Source organism: Schistocerca gregaria, chromosome 1 (genome assembly GCF_023897955.1).
Source record: "Schistocerca gregaria isolate iqSchGreg1 chromosome 1, iqSchGreg1.2, whole genome shotgun sequence".
Lineage (NCBI taxonomy): Eukaryota > Metazoa > Arthropoda > Insecta > Orthoptera > Acrididae > Schistocerca > Schistocerca gregaria.
The window spans coordinates 301,420,488-301,436,768 of record NC_064920.1 but is presented as its reverse complement, the minus strand read 5'-3'; the positions used below and the strand labels follow the sequence as shown (position 1 = coordinate 301,436,768).

General features: G+C 37.0%; 1 protein-coding gene across 2 annotated transcripts in view; it reads left to right on the top strand.

The window, feature by feature from the left end:
• Nucleotides 1-16,281, top strand: part of LOC126342120 (ATP-binding cassette sub-family C member 10) — a 371,444-nt gene that overhangs the window by 162,899 nt on the left and 192,264 nt on the right. For both annotated transcript variants that reach the window (XM_050001827.1, XM_050001828.1), the window contains 5 exons: nucleotides 1,127-1,395; nucleotides 5,109-5,249; nucleotides 6,647-6,767; nucleotides 7,094-7,187; nucleotides 7,787-7,925. In XM_050001827.1, coding sequence (XP_049857784.1) covers nucleotides 1,127-1,395; nucleotides 5,109-5,249; nucleotides 6,647-6,767; nucleotides 7,094-7,187; nucleotides 7,787-7,925 — 764 coding nt within the window. The remainder of the gene's footprint in view (nucleotides 1-1,126; nucleotides 1,396-5,108; nucleotides 5,250-6,646; nucleotides 6,768-7,093; nucleotides 7,188-7,786; nucleotides 7,926-16,281) is intronic.

Genomic DNA, 16,281 nt, shown 5'->3' with positions numbered 1-16,281 from the left:
TGTTTTATGAATTCAGCCTTATCACCTCTCTATATATATCAAATATTGTTCCGGTACTATCATTCACACATGAGATAAAAAATATTGGAAACTTGCAAAAATGTGATAACTTGTGTAGCTGTTTGTTTATGCATTACTTGTGAATGATTAACCATTGCAACACATTATTGCTTTCTCCTACAAGAGAGAGGTGTTACCATTCAAATGAGACCAACTTTTTGGATGTATCTGATTTAGTACAAGGAGCTAGGTGGTCACCCATGGTGACACATTAAAAAAAAAAAAAACAGCCAAAATTGTTACTTTGGGATGGTCTTGCTCAGCCCCCTGGGGGGTTTCACATTTCAATACCTGAGATATGAACTTAATTTAATGCAGGTATTAACCCAATTTCATTGGAATCTGTAACCATGATGCTACCCACTTTGGCTAAAATCTGATGATTTTCTACGGAATGACTCCTGTGAGTTTTTCACTTTTATTCTAGTAATACCCATGTTATTTATTTATTTTATTTATTTTTACACGAGACATCCGCTGTTGCTATGAAGTCAAATTATCATTAATGACAGTGGTGATTCAGTGCAAAAAGGTAAAGAAAGCAGGAAGTTTAGTAGCGAGACAGATGGTGCAAGGATGTGTAGAAATGAGTGTAAGAAAGGCATAATGGAAGGAGATAAATGTTTATGGATCTGCATGGATGATGAAAGATAAAAGCCTATTCACTTAAGAATTGTATCCACAGTTGTTGATTCAGAATTGACTCTATTTTTAAAAGGATCACATTTTCATTTCAGCGTAAACCTGATCATTTTTTTCTTGGTTCAGACACTTCACTTATGCTGAATGAATTTTCATGTACAACAGTGTGTGCACTGGTTTGAAACTTCTTGGCAGTTTAAATCTGTGTGTACCAGACAGTATTTTGATCCGGAGTCCCAGGTTTGATCCTGAGTCCTCACCTGGCACACTATTTTAATCTGCTAGTAAGTTTCACTTTAATCAATTTTAGTATAGTGCCCTCGTAACTTCTGTCCCATTTACAATTGGGAGCCAAGCATTTAGAACATTGAATTTGTGTTCATGCTTGGATTAAAATATGTTTAAAAACTTAACAATCTTCCAGAGGTCCGATCAGAAGAAGTGAAATATTTGCGAGGACGCAAATTCCTTGATGCGCTGTGTGTGTTCTTTTGGGCTGCAACACCAGTGCTTATGTCTGTCCTAACTTTCGGGACTTTTGCTCTACTGGGTGGAAAACTGACAGCATCTACAGTTTTCACAGGAGTGGCGTTGTTGCAAATGTTGATTGCACCGCTAAATGCATTTCCATGGGTTCTCAATGGCATTGCAGAAGCTTGGGTGTCAATTGGTCGATTGGAGAAACTGATGCGGGTATGTAATTATTCTTTCAAACATCACATATTGGAACAATCATTGCCTTTTTAATTTCACAAACTATGAATGTGTTTTTTGTATCACTTTTGGAAGCATTTGCATAACTGTAATACATTTGTGAGTTTGTAGGCATATTGAAGGTCAATTTTCTTTGCAACGAAATATGAGTTTTTTTTTAAAATTATAAAACATATTATGTGGGTATGATAAATCTAAATATACAATAAAAATATGAAAGAAGTTGGACGGCTGACTTTTAACACTGCTCTAATGAAGCTGTATACTTGAGTGGCAAACTGTATGACAAGTAAATTCTTAAAGAATTTTTAAATGGTGTTGTACATGATCTATAATTGTTAATGGTGGTATCAACAGATAAAACATGATAGTTATTTGCATCATGAAAACATATATGTACTCGCCTCAATATATTCTTGCTCAGTATCCTAATCCAGAAAAAGAGTGTTAATGGCAATTATATACTATGCTTATCATCAGTTTTTCAAAATAGTTTATGAAATATTTCAATATGTCTGCGTGCTGGCATGAACCAAGAATTGATATTTGTGTGCTGCATGACCATGAAAAAGAGGAGGTTAGAAAGAAATGAAATAGCAAATCTGTTAGGAAACATAAAAGAGATGTACTCTATTCACTTAAAAACGTAAAACAGGACTTCATTTGTTATTGAGGAAACGGATGATATTTTCTGTTGATAATGGATGTCACATGAAGCAATGTATCCGTATTTGTTGATTGGAATAACTCATTTATACACCACAAACATGGAATTAAAAGTGTCTTTAAAAACACAAGAGAAAAGGCATGTGAAGACATAGGAGGGCCACTGTGATGGACAAGGTCCAGCACATTTTAAAAGTTCCGAATTAGGAAGGAAGAATCAAGTGATTACATTTTGCGGTAAGAGAAGAAATGTGAATGAAAATATGGAAAGATGTAATGATTTTAAAACAAATTGTGTTTCAGAAACTTTTAGTATTTTATAAGGTAAAGTACATTTTAAGTCATCTATATTGATTCTCATGTGTAAATGTGTTCTATGTTTTCAGTCTCAATCAACTACATCTACATCCATAATCTGGAAACTACTGTGATGTGTATAGCATAGGGTACTTGCCACTGTACAAATTGTTAGGGCTTCTTACTGTTCGATTCACATATTGTTTGGGGGAAAAAGATTGCTTAAATTCCACTGTGCATGCTGTATTTTGTCTAATCTTGTCTTTGTGCTCCCTATGTGAGTGATACATAGAGGATTGTAATGTATTCCTGGACTGCTCACTTAATATTAGTTCTTGAAACTTTGTAAGCAGATGCATACAGGATCAGTCCTAAAATGTCTGGCAGTGCAGGCCTTTCAACATTGCTGTGATGCTCTTCCATTGATAAGTTGTGATCATTTGTGCTCCTTTCACAGTATACATTCTGTATCCATTGTGAATCCTATTTAATGTGGCTCTCTCACAGTTGATCAGTTTTCTAGGTGGGTCTCATGAGTGTTTTGTAAACAGTCTCATTTGTAGACTGAACACATGTCTACAGTATCCCACCAGTGAAGTGAAGTATCCTTTACTGAGACACTGTGGGCATTCTGTTTCATATCCTTACAAATTGTTACATGAGTTGGCAAATTCCAAATATGACTCATTGATATTCTAGTCAGAGGATTATACATTTTTTCCAATGGTATTGTGTCTGACAAAGAATAACTGCACTATATAGCATGGACTTGACAGCAATGTATTACATTGCTGCTGGTTTAACAGTTCTTTGCTAGCACGTTTATTGATTTGTTTATTTGGAAAGAGTAACAGTTTATGTTACTTAATAGCAGAATTAAGATTTTTATTTGGGATGACCCAGGAATGGGTGATATACAGATCGGCTGCTGTTGGGATTTCCTGCCATTTATGTGTAACGAACTGATATCGTAGGTAGACAAAAACTGTAGAATAGCTTCTGATTCCAGCTGCCAGCACAGTAGTATTATCAGCCCCACACTAGGTTGCATAATTGGTTTTTTGTAGACTGGTTGCATTTTCCCAGTACCGAACCTATGAATCAGAGTCCATCACTTGTTTTATTTATTATTAAGCCCATATGCCATTACACTTGAAGTCCTCACAGATTTTTACACTTGGGTATTTGTCTGAGTTGACAAATTCAGGTTATGACTCATTGAGTATGTTATCATATATTATCATACTATATTTTTGCATTTTGAGAACAATTTTGCATTTCTAACCACTTGCAGCAGCTTACTAATTTTTTCAGTAACTTGAAATGTAATAAAAATCTCACTGATTACAGCTTTTTTAGGCAGTGCTTCATTATTTGTGAAAATTCTGAGTTTAATATCATAAATATACAGCTTGAATAGCAAAGGTACAAACACACTACCCTGGGGCACCTGAAGATATTTCTACATCTATCAGTGACTCTTCAGCCAAGATAACATGCTGTGTCCTTGCTATCAAGAAATTGTAAATCCAACACATTGTGTGATATCCCATTATGATCAATTTCATTAATAATTGTTTGTGAGGTACTGAGTCACGTGCTTTTTGGAAGTCATGAAAGATAGCATCTACATATCTGCCTTTATCCATGGGTTTCAATACACTATGTGGGAAAAGTACAAATTGGGTTTCACATGGCCAATGTTTTTGGAATCTATACTGGTTGGCATGAAGGAAATCATTCTGTTAGAGATACTTCATTATGTTTTGCCTTAGAATATGTGGATAATGTGGATAATTTCTTCTTCTCTTTTTGTAGATGCATATGACCTGTGCTTTCTAATCTCTGGTGTTCTCAGGAAGTAAATCTCAAAACAATAATTATGTTTTACATTATGATGTAATAGTTGTAACAAAATGAAACCTAGACATGAAAACAAGATTGTGGTGATAAAAATACAAAAATTACTTCATATGTCATTTATTGTTTGCAGTATAATGTGTGATATGATCAGTAATCATCTTATATATCTCGTTAGCTATTCCTCTCAATGTCCTTGCAAGACTCAAGTGTGTACTACTGATATAGAAATCCTGTTTTAGAAAAGATTATTTGTTTGAAATTGTCATGTGAATTCATTATCTGCATGAAAGCAAACAGTTACAAAAGTAAAACACTCCTAATTGATTTAGGTGCTGATCCAACTTAGAAACTTATTGTTTATATACTTATTGATTGCTTTCTGTGCCTCCTCCACACATTGAGTTATTGCCTTTGTTTATAATCCACATGGGTTTTTCTGTTGCATTGTTGTGAAAGCTTGTATTTGGAAACGAGAGGAATATGGGAACTCATGAGTAGAAAATTATGTGTATTGATAAAAGAAGTTTTATTCAGATTGGGTTAAATGGCAGGGAGATGAAGTATCCAAACATTGTTTTAGACAACAGCATCTCTGATACTGGAAGATGAGAACTACACCCAGAGTAGATCTTTGATCCTATGATCCATTTTATGTTAATCTAAAGATGTAACAACTACCTCTATGGTTAATAATAGTGTTTGGGCCCTTCTATTCCTTGTGTGAAGCAGAAACAAAAGTACACTTACTATTATGATTTATAATTGAGTTGTAGTTTTTCATCTAGTCCAAGGGTGCTTGAAGAGTGATAATATCTTATGAACTCTAATGCAATTAAAGGATTCTAACAGCATTTCACATTGCATAGTTGGAGGATTTGGATCCAGACCACTATTACAGTAAGATGCCACCTGATAGTGGCAAGACCGTGCTGCAGTTGACGAATGCTAGTTTCTCTTGGAGCAGTACTCTTTCTGTACTTAAGAACATTAATATCACAATTAAAAAGGTAAGAATGCCGCACATACACTTTTATATTTAGACATTAACTTTTCATATTTGTAATGTTTACATCAGATTTTCACATATTTTTACTGCCACTCTTAGATCATAAGTATTCATTTTGGTCTTGGGAGTGTATACCTGAAATACTACTTTTTCTTATTTCCATCCTTTCTGAATTGAAAATGCATAAATGCTTTTGAGACATAGTTTTGCAAATCCTGTCACTTGGATGTAGGGACAGTTACAGCAAGTTGTCAGAAATGCTAATGTACACTCACATATAAAGAATAGTTGGTAGCAAAGCATTTTTAAATAATTTAGGAATAAACTTGTAAGTGTTTTCGTATTCAGTTGATTATGCCAGAAAATGTTAGAAAATTTTTCACACAGGGTAAGAAAAAACATCCACACTGAGTGATTCCCAAACCCTCATTAAAGATGTTAAAAGAGTAAAGCAGATTTTATCTTCCAGTGTTTTTTAATCATGACTTGCATATTCATTGTGACCTTACATTACTTATGGTGGCTGGAAATAAGCATGGATATATACTTGACTAGTTTTTGGCCTGATCTTTTCTTCTCAATTGGATTTCATTAGAATTCAGTGCTGAGATGTCATTGAACAGATGAGATGTGATCATGTCTTAACACTCAGCCTATACTCATATTTCCTAAGTGTCCCCAGGCTACCCATTTGTTTTGTCCTGGAGACAGAGAGGCTTGTAATATAGAGGTTGGTAATATCTGTTGGTAATATCCTGTAACTTACAGGAGTATCATATCTTTGGTTTGGTATTCAGACATAAGTCTGATTAATAAGTTAGCAAATATTGCTGCCACATAATGAAATATTGTGCGGAATTCTTGTGTGTCATTTGTCACTATTGATGACAACTGTAAATGTTTGGAAGAAAGAGCTGTAGATACCAAACTGCAAATTATCTGGTCATCCTTATAGAATGAATTTATATTAAGTTTACTGTGGATAGCATAGTTCTGTACATAAAATGATTCATACTCCAGGAAGAGACACCATCATTTTTTTGTGTTTGCAGTTTATGGTTTTTTTGTGACTGCCATTTTAACTGTGTTCTTCGCAGATAGGAGATAAACATTCAGTGTATTTAGAGACTTAGTCTGCTTTATTGTTGGTAGGGAGATGATGTTACTTTTATAACTCTACATGACACCTGAGATCTCTCTAAATTGTTAACCAGAAGATTTAATAACATTTTAGTATGGCTGTTTCATCCTTTTGTGTATGTGAAGTGACACACCTGTGTACTTACCACATTATTTTAACTTTTGCATAATTAATCAATTTTTATGAAGCATTTACCTTTTTATTTGGATGGTACGCTTTGAGGAATCACCATTTTTGTTTGGTTGTTGCATTAACAGGGACAGCTAGTGGGTGTATGTGGCCACATTGGATCAGGAAAGTCATCACTTCTGGCAGCCATTGTTGCTGATCTTGAATTACAGTCAGGATCTATCAGTCTCACTGATCCAAAAACTGCAGGTATGAGACATCACTGAATAATTTTAATGTGTCTCATTTGCAGATACCATGAATTTCTTACAGTGTCACATGTATAACTTTTTAAGAGAAGTGCACAACTATAGCATTATACACTTAAACATTTAACCCTTATCGCAAATTTCCTGATCTGATAGCTTCAGGTGAGAAGGAAATATTATGCAGACAAATGCTACATAACATGATGTGAAGGTGTAATTTTTGATTTAATGAGTTTTATTTTAAAGCTGGCTTTTCTTCTCAGTCATCTTGCTCATATTCAGATATACAGAATCGACATGACCCTATTAGATCATTTTTGGTTGCAGTTTTTGGACTGGTAGCCCAATCTCCTTGGTTACAAAGAGGCTCTGTACGAGATAACATACTATTTGGTCGTCCATATGAGCAATCAAAGTACAGGTCAGTCATATTCATCTCTCTCTCTCTCTCTCTCTCTCTCTCTCTCTCTCTCCACCCTCCCTCCCCCTTTCCCCTCCCCTTCTTCCTCCTTCCTCATCCATTGCCTCACCCTTCCTCCCCTCCCTACCTTCCTCCCTTTATTTCCATCCAGAAAAATTTCTCTCCTGCTGCCACCCACCTTTTATGTGTGTGTGTGTGAGTGTGTGTGTGTGTGTGTGTGTGTGTGTGTGTGTGTGTGTGTGTGTGTGTGTGTGTGTGTGTGTGTTCGGAGTGGGGGGGGGGGGGGGTCAGGGTCACACATGCGCATGTGTTTATGTGCACACGTGCATGCATTTGTGTGCTAGTGCATGCTTTTATTTTAACAACTGTTGTTGGATTCTCTCTTCTGTTGTTCTGGGGCCATTACTTTTTAAAATAAAAGTAACGTAAAATAAAAGTAAGTAAAGCAACCTGCAATTTTCTTGTACCTGCTACTGTTAATGTTGCTGCACATACTTTCAACCTCCTTCACATCCTCTTCCTTTTCTGCCTCTTCATTCACTTTTGTCTGTTTTGTTGTATTTGTGGCAAGAGACCACGGAAATGCTTGTTTTCTGCAGGCGTGTTGTGGAGGCATGTTGCCTAGATGGTGACCTCCAGCAGTTATCGGCAGGGGACCAAACTGATGTGGGAGAAGCAGGTGCAGCATTGAGTGGTGGACAGAAAGTTAGAATAGCACTTGCTAGAGCCGTGTATCAGGTATGTTAATAAGAACTTTTGTGTACTTGGAATCTTACTGTCCATTTCTTAAGATACAACCTGTTTTGGTTTTTTTAATGCTTCCAATGATCTGCATATGCTATTGTACGAATAATATTATTGTCAGAATTTTGATAAGAATGCATATTTCCTTAGGTGTTATGTAAGTGCTTTATTCTGTTACCCAAGGAAGTTCCTGTAAATTTTGTATTTCAGCTACCTAAAAGAGGGGTTGCAAGGGACATATGTACTTTGACTCTTTCTTTTTTTTAACAGACTGTTGAACACTGATAGTATGTTCCTGTGTCTTTGATTCAATACTCATGAAACAGTAACTGCCTAGTCATTCAGTCACCCACCTATCCATCCATTCAGGAATGGGTGGAGGTAGGAGGAGAGTGGGTACATACTGTTTTATGACATTTTATACATTTTTAGATGTATTTATTATTAACTTTTAGACATCTTAAAGCGTCATAGGTTTTTATGGTCATGGAGATATTTTTTTTTCAATCTGTGGTTCTATTTATTATGTTTTCTTTCATTATTTTCTTAATTGCACTTTACTTTTATATCTTACCTTTGCTCTCCCAACTGCTCCCCTCCACCCCCCCCCCCCCCTCTCACCCACTACTTCTGATTTATTTTTTCCCTCCCATTATCTCCTTTTTCTCGAGTTTTTTCATCACCCCTCGTTCTCACAATGCATGTGAGTGAAATGTCCTTCCTTTCTAATCTTATCCAAACTATCCCTCTTTCCTCTCCAAAGAAAGAACTAATAGTACTTTTATGTGTGTGTACTGGCAGTAATAAAAAAATTGCCTTCTACTTTCAGTAGCCTTTTGTGGCATAATATGTTTTCGTCTGTTTTACAATCCAAACGACTACTCTTAGTACTCTACACACTGTTCATGGGGAATTTTTGTTTCATCTTGTTCAGTCCTGTGTTTTTCATATCTAATTTCATTGACTTAATCTTTGTCTTTACACTTTTGAATTTCAGTCTATTGTTTTGCTCTACTAGTTAATAATTTGAATCTGTCTCTGTGTCTGGATATCTATTACAGTCCGTTATTTGGTTCCCTGGTGTCTGTATAACCATTTAAGATCTTCCAGTTTCAACTCCTCATTTTGATTTTGGCAGAGGCTGTTCATTATAACCATTTGATTTGAAGCACAGCATTTAAATCTAGAAGTTTCTCTACCAACCTATTTATCTTCATCAACACATATGTTACAGTCAATCCCCCTCTCCCCCCTTTCTATAACATTCCAATCACCCAAGGCCATCAGCTTTTCCACTGCTCTTTGCATTTGATCAGTTCCCTTTTTAGTGGTTGATTTTGATTTTATTTCAGGCATCAGAAAAAAAAGTCTGACATCTCTCTCTCTCTCTCTCTCTCTCTCTCTCTCTCTCTCTCTCACACACACACACACACACACACACACACACACACACACACACACACACACACACACGCGCGCGCACGTGCCCCCCCCCCCCCCCTACCACCCACCCACCCACCCACCCACACACACACACACACACACACACACACACACACACACACACACACACTGACACAATGACCACAGTCTCTGGCAGCTAAAGCTAGACATTCCCTGGATTTTCCATTATTCATAACATTGCCTACTCCTGTTACACCATTTGCAGATGCAGTGATTGTTACCCTACAACTGTCTTACATGGTATCCTATGTTGGAGGTTCAAAAAATGATGCATAGACTGAATTTAAAAACTAACTTTTACATCACTGATCCATCCTAAATTCCGCTTTAGTGATTCTGTCTCATTCCTATCAAATCAGTTACCCCACAAAATCAATCTAATAACATTTCTCTCTGTGATTAAGAGAATGCTAAATTTGTTAACTCTCCTCCTGCTAACTATCTTACACAATACAAATGGAAGAACTAATTACTTGTGATTATTTAGTTTTGTTTTATTTTCACAAGGAGTGGCCATTGTCTGAATAGTTTAGAAGATTACATATCCTTTGGCTGACTAAATTTAAATGAGCACAATATCTCCAAGTTTGGTGATCTTTTACACAAGTTTGAAATTTAGTGTAGACTCCAATGCGCGATGATTATAATAGTTTCCACAATGAAAGTTTGTCTCAAAACCTGGCAGAAAATTCAAAGACACTCCAGTCATATGTAAATATGCTAGTAGCAATACACAGTCGAAGCCTTCTCTGCATGATAGCAATGGAAATACTATTGATGACAGTGCTGCTAAAGCTGAGTTATGAAACACAGTGTTCAGAAACTCCTTTACCACAGAAGACAAAGTAGATATTCCAGAATTTTCGAATCAAGAACAGCTGCCACTGTGAGCAACTTAGAAGAAGATATCATCAGAGTAGTGAAGCAACTTAATAAAAGCAAGTCTTCTGGTCCAGACTGTATACCAAATAGGTTCCTTTCAGAGTATGCTGATGCAATCTATACTTAACAATCATATACAACCACTAAAAAGCTCCGTACCCAGAGATTGTAAAATTGCAAAGGTCACACCAAGAAAGGTAGTATGAGTAATACAATAAATTACAGGCCCACATCATTAATATAGAGATGCAGCAGACTTTTAGAACATATATTGTGTTTGAACTTTATGAATTACCTCAAAGAGAATGGTCTATTGACACGCGGGCAACATGTATTCAGAAAATATTGTTCTTGTCAAATACTACTAGCTCTTTACTCACATGAAGTGTTGAGTGCTATTGACAAAAGATTTCAAATTGATTCCTTATTTATAGATTTCCAGAAGGCTTTTGACACTGTACCACTGAGGGGTTTGTAGTGAAATTGTGTGCTTTCGACTCAGGTCTTTCAGTGCTCTGTCAAACTCTTCACACAGTATCGTATCTTTATGTATACTATTCTTAAATATTCTCTGGTAAAATTACAAATCTGCTTTACACCTCAACACTTTCCAATCCTCCATCTAATACCCTAGAGTCCTCTTTCATTCCTCACTCTTTCTATATAAACAGATATCATGCCTACACATAGTAGATGCTATGTCTACCTTTATTTACCAACTCTCAGTAGATACTATGTCTTTTCTCAAAAAATTAACAAGACTAACTCAACCTGTTTTATACTTATTGCTCCAGTTCTCCTGCTCCTGCTTCTCTGGGAATATGCATTGATTGTTAGTCTCATACATATATGAGAGTGAAAAATAAAAAATAACGATGCAGAACCGTCACACATCAACAATGTGATATGTGCATCTACTCAGATGTACATGTCTTTATTCCCCTACATCCCTTGGCTGTTTGGACATTGCTTCAGTTTTCTAATCCGTAATTTTCATGTTTGTATGTAAGTTTCTCTTTGTGTTTATATCTATGTGTGTTTGTGCTGCCTGATTGTTCAGCGTACTTACGTGAAATAAGTTGTAGGCTCTTTGTAACCATGGAGAAAGAGAAGGACTTCTGCGATAGATGTATATGAATATGGAAAGAGGGAAAAATAGGTATTGAGATGAGAAGTAAGAAGGGAAAAAGTAGAAATGTTTGCAAAGATCGAAGAAGAGAAAGAAGAAAGTTCCAAAGGCGGAAACCCTTCCCACCCCCATTCCCCAGGATCCCTATTTCACCGGTATTTGAGTGAGAAAGCTGAGGATGTGTGGTGTCACTGCCAGACACCACACTTGCTAGGTGGTAGCATTTAAATCGGCCGCGGTCCGATAGTATATGTCGTGTGGTGTTACTGCCAGACACCACACTTGCTAGGTGGTAGCATTTAAATCGGCCGCGGTCCAATAGTATACGTCGGACCCGCGTGTCGCCACTATCAGTGATTGCAGACCGAGCGCCGCCACACGGCAGGTCTAGAGAGACTTCCTAGCACTTGCCCCAGTTGTCTAGCCGACTTTGCTAGCGATGGTTCACTGACTTCTATGCTCCCATTTGCTGAGACGATAGTTAGCATAGCCTTCAGCTACGTTATTTGCTACGACCTACCAAGGCGCCATTATCATTTACTATTGATATTGTGAAATATGTACCGTCAAGAGCGACGTTCATCATTAATGGATTAAAGTTAAGTATTTCACCACCTGCGTCCTTTGTTTCTAAATTCTAATTTCCTTGTCCTGTTCCAGACCTCACGCCAGCCTGCGTGAGCTAAATCGCGTGCCTTTCGGCCTCCTCTAGTAACACGGTGTTGGCTCTCCTGCCACCCACAACAGGATGTATGATGTTAAACATCTCCTACAGAACAGACATTCCCACCTTCACCTGTGAAGTCCCTGAAGACAAATCTTAGCAATTCCTATGGAATGGCAAATGGTGAAGAACCAGTCACACTTGTCTGCGAGGGTTGTCTGAAAGGTGCGGTGTGTGTTTAGTGTTAGTCATGCTTGTATTTACACTACCCATCCCTACCCATCCCTTCCAAAACTAACATAAACCCTAACACTCCCTTATACATCACATCTCATAAAAAGTATAAAATGTTCTACAAAAAATAGAAAACTATACACTACAATAACATAGTTGTTTAGTCATTCAGTTTAACTATTCTTTTATACACACACAAAATCCTCTATTCATTTCATGTCGTTTCGACATCACTTGATTTAAATAGTACCATCATATTATACATTTCACTCAAATAATATTTTATTCATTTCATTTCATGTTTAGAGATCACTGTTCATTCGTGATTCTCTTAAATTGGTCTCAATCTTGTTGTCGTATCTGGTTTCCTACATACCAAAATTATAGGATAGTTTAAGAATTCAAGAATAGATTATAGAATAGTTTAAGATTTGAAGGGAATTTGGTGCAAGTAAAATAGTACAGAGGAAACACTGAAAACAACTCGGGATCTCTGCCTGTTAACATCGAACGTTAACGTCCCTGGGAGACAGATGTGACTTCACCTGGATCCCATGGATCAGACATTAACCTCACTTAAGCAAGTGCAAACCAGTACTTCTCGTTAAATTTTGTGTGAAAGTCTCCCCACGACAAAACAGGCACCACTTTACTATGAAACAAAACATTAGGTAAAGTTATTCTTTTTTCAGCTTTGTCATGGTCAGGTTTGAATTCTTTGCACAAGTCATCCATAACCTTGGTAGCATCATTAAGTTCGGAAAAAGCAATAATAAAGTGTTCCCAGAGATTATACTCTCGGTAACTTCTCAATCTTTAATTAGTTCAAATGGTTACACCAAACTACTTTCATTTATAATGTCAAAGTTGGCTATTTTTCCTTTAAAACTTCATCCTATATTATCTACTTGCAATCTAACAATGCATGTAGTAACACCAGGGATTTTTGATTGAATAAACGACATTACTTCCGTAGGTCGATCTGGGCTCTCTTTCAAAGTATTCATTTCCTGTCTTACAGAATTAAATTTAACATTACATACATTTTTACAAAATTTTAATTTTTCACTAAACTCAGATTCTACAGGATTATATTTATCTTCAATATCAAATTCCAAATTTTTGGTTAAATCTTGAAGTTGCTCATCCTGTCTCTGGTTAAATTTAGTAAATAGTTGATTAACTTGAGTATTCAAAGAACTAGTGAGTTTGCTCTTTAAATCTAACTTCAGATTTTGTACCTTATTATTTAAAGAGTCAAATTCAGTCTTCAGATTTCCCATATCTTCACACAATTGGCTAAATTCCTTATTTGGTTCATCTACTTTTGAACAGTCCTGAAGTCTTATTCTGAATGTCCAGTCTATTATTTACTTGAATATTCACTGTGTCTATTTCTCTACTTAAATTATCACTCTATGCATTTACCTTTTCACTTAAAGTGACTGAATCAGCCCTCTGGTCATCCGACACTGTTCTCACTGAGTCATACTTTAGACTTAGTTCTTTGATAAAATTTGCTACTTCAGCCCAATCTGCCATTGCCTTATTTACTGACATAGCCATGGCTGGTTCTACTAGTTGTTGATCTTGATGCATAACTTTATTGATTTTAGACCTAGTAATCATCTAAAAGAAAATTCACCACTCAGTACAATAACTACACTATGTTGTTGTTGTTGTCTTCAGTCCTGAGACTTGTTTGATGCAGCTCTCCATGCTACTCTATCCTGTGCAAGCTTCTTCATCTCCCAATACTTACTGCCACTTACATCCTTCTGAATCTGCTTAGTGTATTCATCTTTTGGTCTCCCTCTGTGATTTTTACCCTCCACGCTGCCCTCCAATGCTAAATTTGTGATCCCTTGATGCCTCAGAACATGTCCTACAAACCGGTCCCTTCTTCTTGTCAAGTTGTGCACAAACTCCTCTTCTCCCCAATTCTATTCAATACCTCCTCATTAGTTATGTGATCTATACATCTAATCTTCAGCATTCTTCTGTAGCACCACATTTCGAAAGCTTCTGTTCTCTTCTTGTCCAAACTATTTATTGTCCATGTTTCATTTCCATACATGGCTACACTCCATACAAATACTTTCAGAAACGACTTCCTCACACTTAAATCTATACTTGATGTTAACAAATTTCTCTACACCAACCAGTTATTTTGCTCCCCAAATAGCAAATCTCCTTTACTACATTAAGTGTCTCATTTCCTAATCTAATTCCCTCAGCATCACCCAACTTAATTTGACTACATTCCATTATCCTCGTTTTGCTTTTGTTGGTGTTCATCTTATATCCTCCTTTCAAGACACTGTCCATTCTGTTCAACTGCTGTTCCAAGTTCTTTGCTGTCTCTGACAGAATTACAATGTCATTGGCGAACCACAACATTTTTATTTCTTTTCCATGGACTTTAATACCTACACCGAATTTTTCTTTTGTTTCTTTTACTGCTTGCTCAATATACAGATTGGATAACATTGGGGACAGGCTACAACCCTGTCTCACTCCCTTCCCAACCGGTGCTTCTCTTTCATGCCCCTCGACTCTTATAACTGCCATCTGGTTTTTGTACAAATTGTAAATAGCCTTTCGCTCCCAGTATTTTATCCCTGCCACCTATTGAATTTGAAAAAGACTAAGCCAGTCAACATTGTCAAAAGCTTTCTCTAAGTCTACAAATGCTAGAAACGTAGGTTTGCCTTTCCTTAATCTGTTTTCTAAGATAAGTCGTAGGGTCAGTATTGCCTCACGTGTTCCAACATTTCTACGGAATCCAAACAAATTTTTGCCGAGGTCGGCTTCCACCAATTTTTCCATTTGTCTGTAAAGAATTCGTGTTAGTATTTTGCAGCTGTGACTTATTAAACTGATAGTTCGGTAATTTTCACATCTGTCAGCACCTGCTTTCTTTGGGATTGAAATTATTATATTCTTCTTGAAGTCTGAGGGTATTTTGCCTGTTTCATACATCTTGCTCACCAGATGGTAGACTTTTGTCAGGACTGGCTGTCCCAAGGCCGTCAATAGTTCTAATGGAATGTTTTCTACTCTGGGGCCTTGTTTTGACTCAGGTCTTTCAGTGCTCTGTCGAACTCTTCATGCAGTATCGTGTCTCCCATTTCATCTACATCCTCTTCCATTTCCATAATATTGTCCTCAAGTACATCGCCCTTGTATAGACCCTTTATATACTCCTTCCACCTTTCTGCTTTCCTTTCTTTGCTTAGAACTGGGTTTCCATCTGAGCTGTTGATGTTCATACAAGTGGTACTCTTTTCTCCAAAGGTCTCTCTAATTTTTCTGTAGGCAGCATGTATCTTAACCCTAGTGAGATAAGTCTCAATATCTTTACATTTGTCCTCTAGCCATCCCTGCTTAGCCATTTTGCACTTCCTGTTGATCTCATTTTTGAGACGTTTGTAATCCTTTTATCCTGCTTTATTTACTGCATTTTTATATTTTCTTCTTTCATCAATTAAATTCAATATTTCTTCTATTACCCAAGGATTTCTACTAGCCCATGTCTTTTTACCTCCTTAATCCCTACTGCCTTCACTACTTCATCCCTCAGAGCTACCCATTCTTCTTCTACTGTATTTCTTTCCCCCATTCCTGTCAATTGTTCCCTTATGCTCTCCATGAAACTCTGTACATCCTCTGGTTTAGTCAGTTTATCCAGGTCCCATCTCCTTAAATTCCCACAATAACAGTTTATCATTCCACAGTTCCTTCAACTTTACCAAACAATTATTGTTTTTCGCTCACCCAGCGTAGAGTTCTAGCTGCGTCGGTGAGCATATTTGTAATTGGCGCCGGAGGACATCACAGGTGCCTGCGGCATTGAATGTTGGTTTCAGTGTCGTAGTCAGCGAGCGGATGCAGAGTCAGCACCGGTGAGCAGCAGCTGGTGCAGTTGGTGTTGGTGGCTGGTTACTGTGTCAGCATCGCCGCGATGTACATATGCG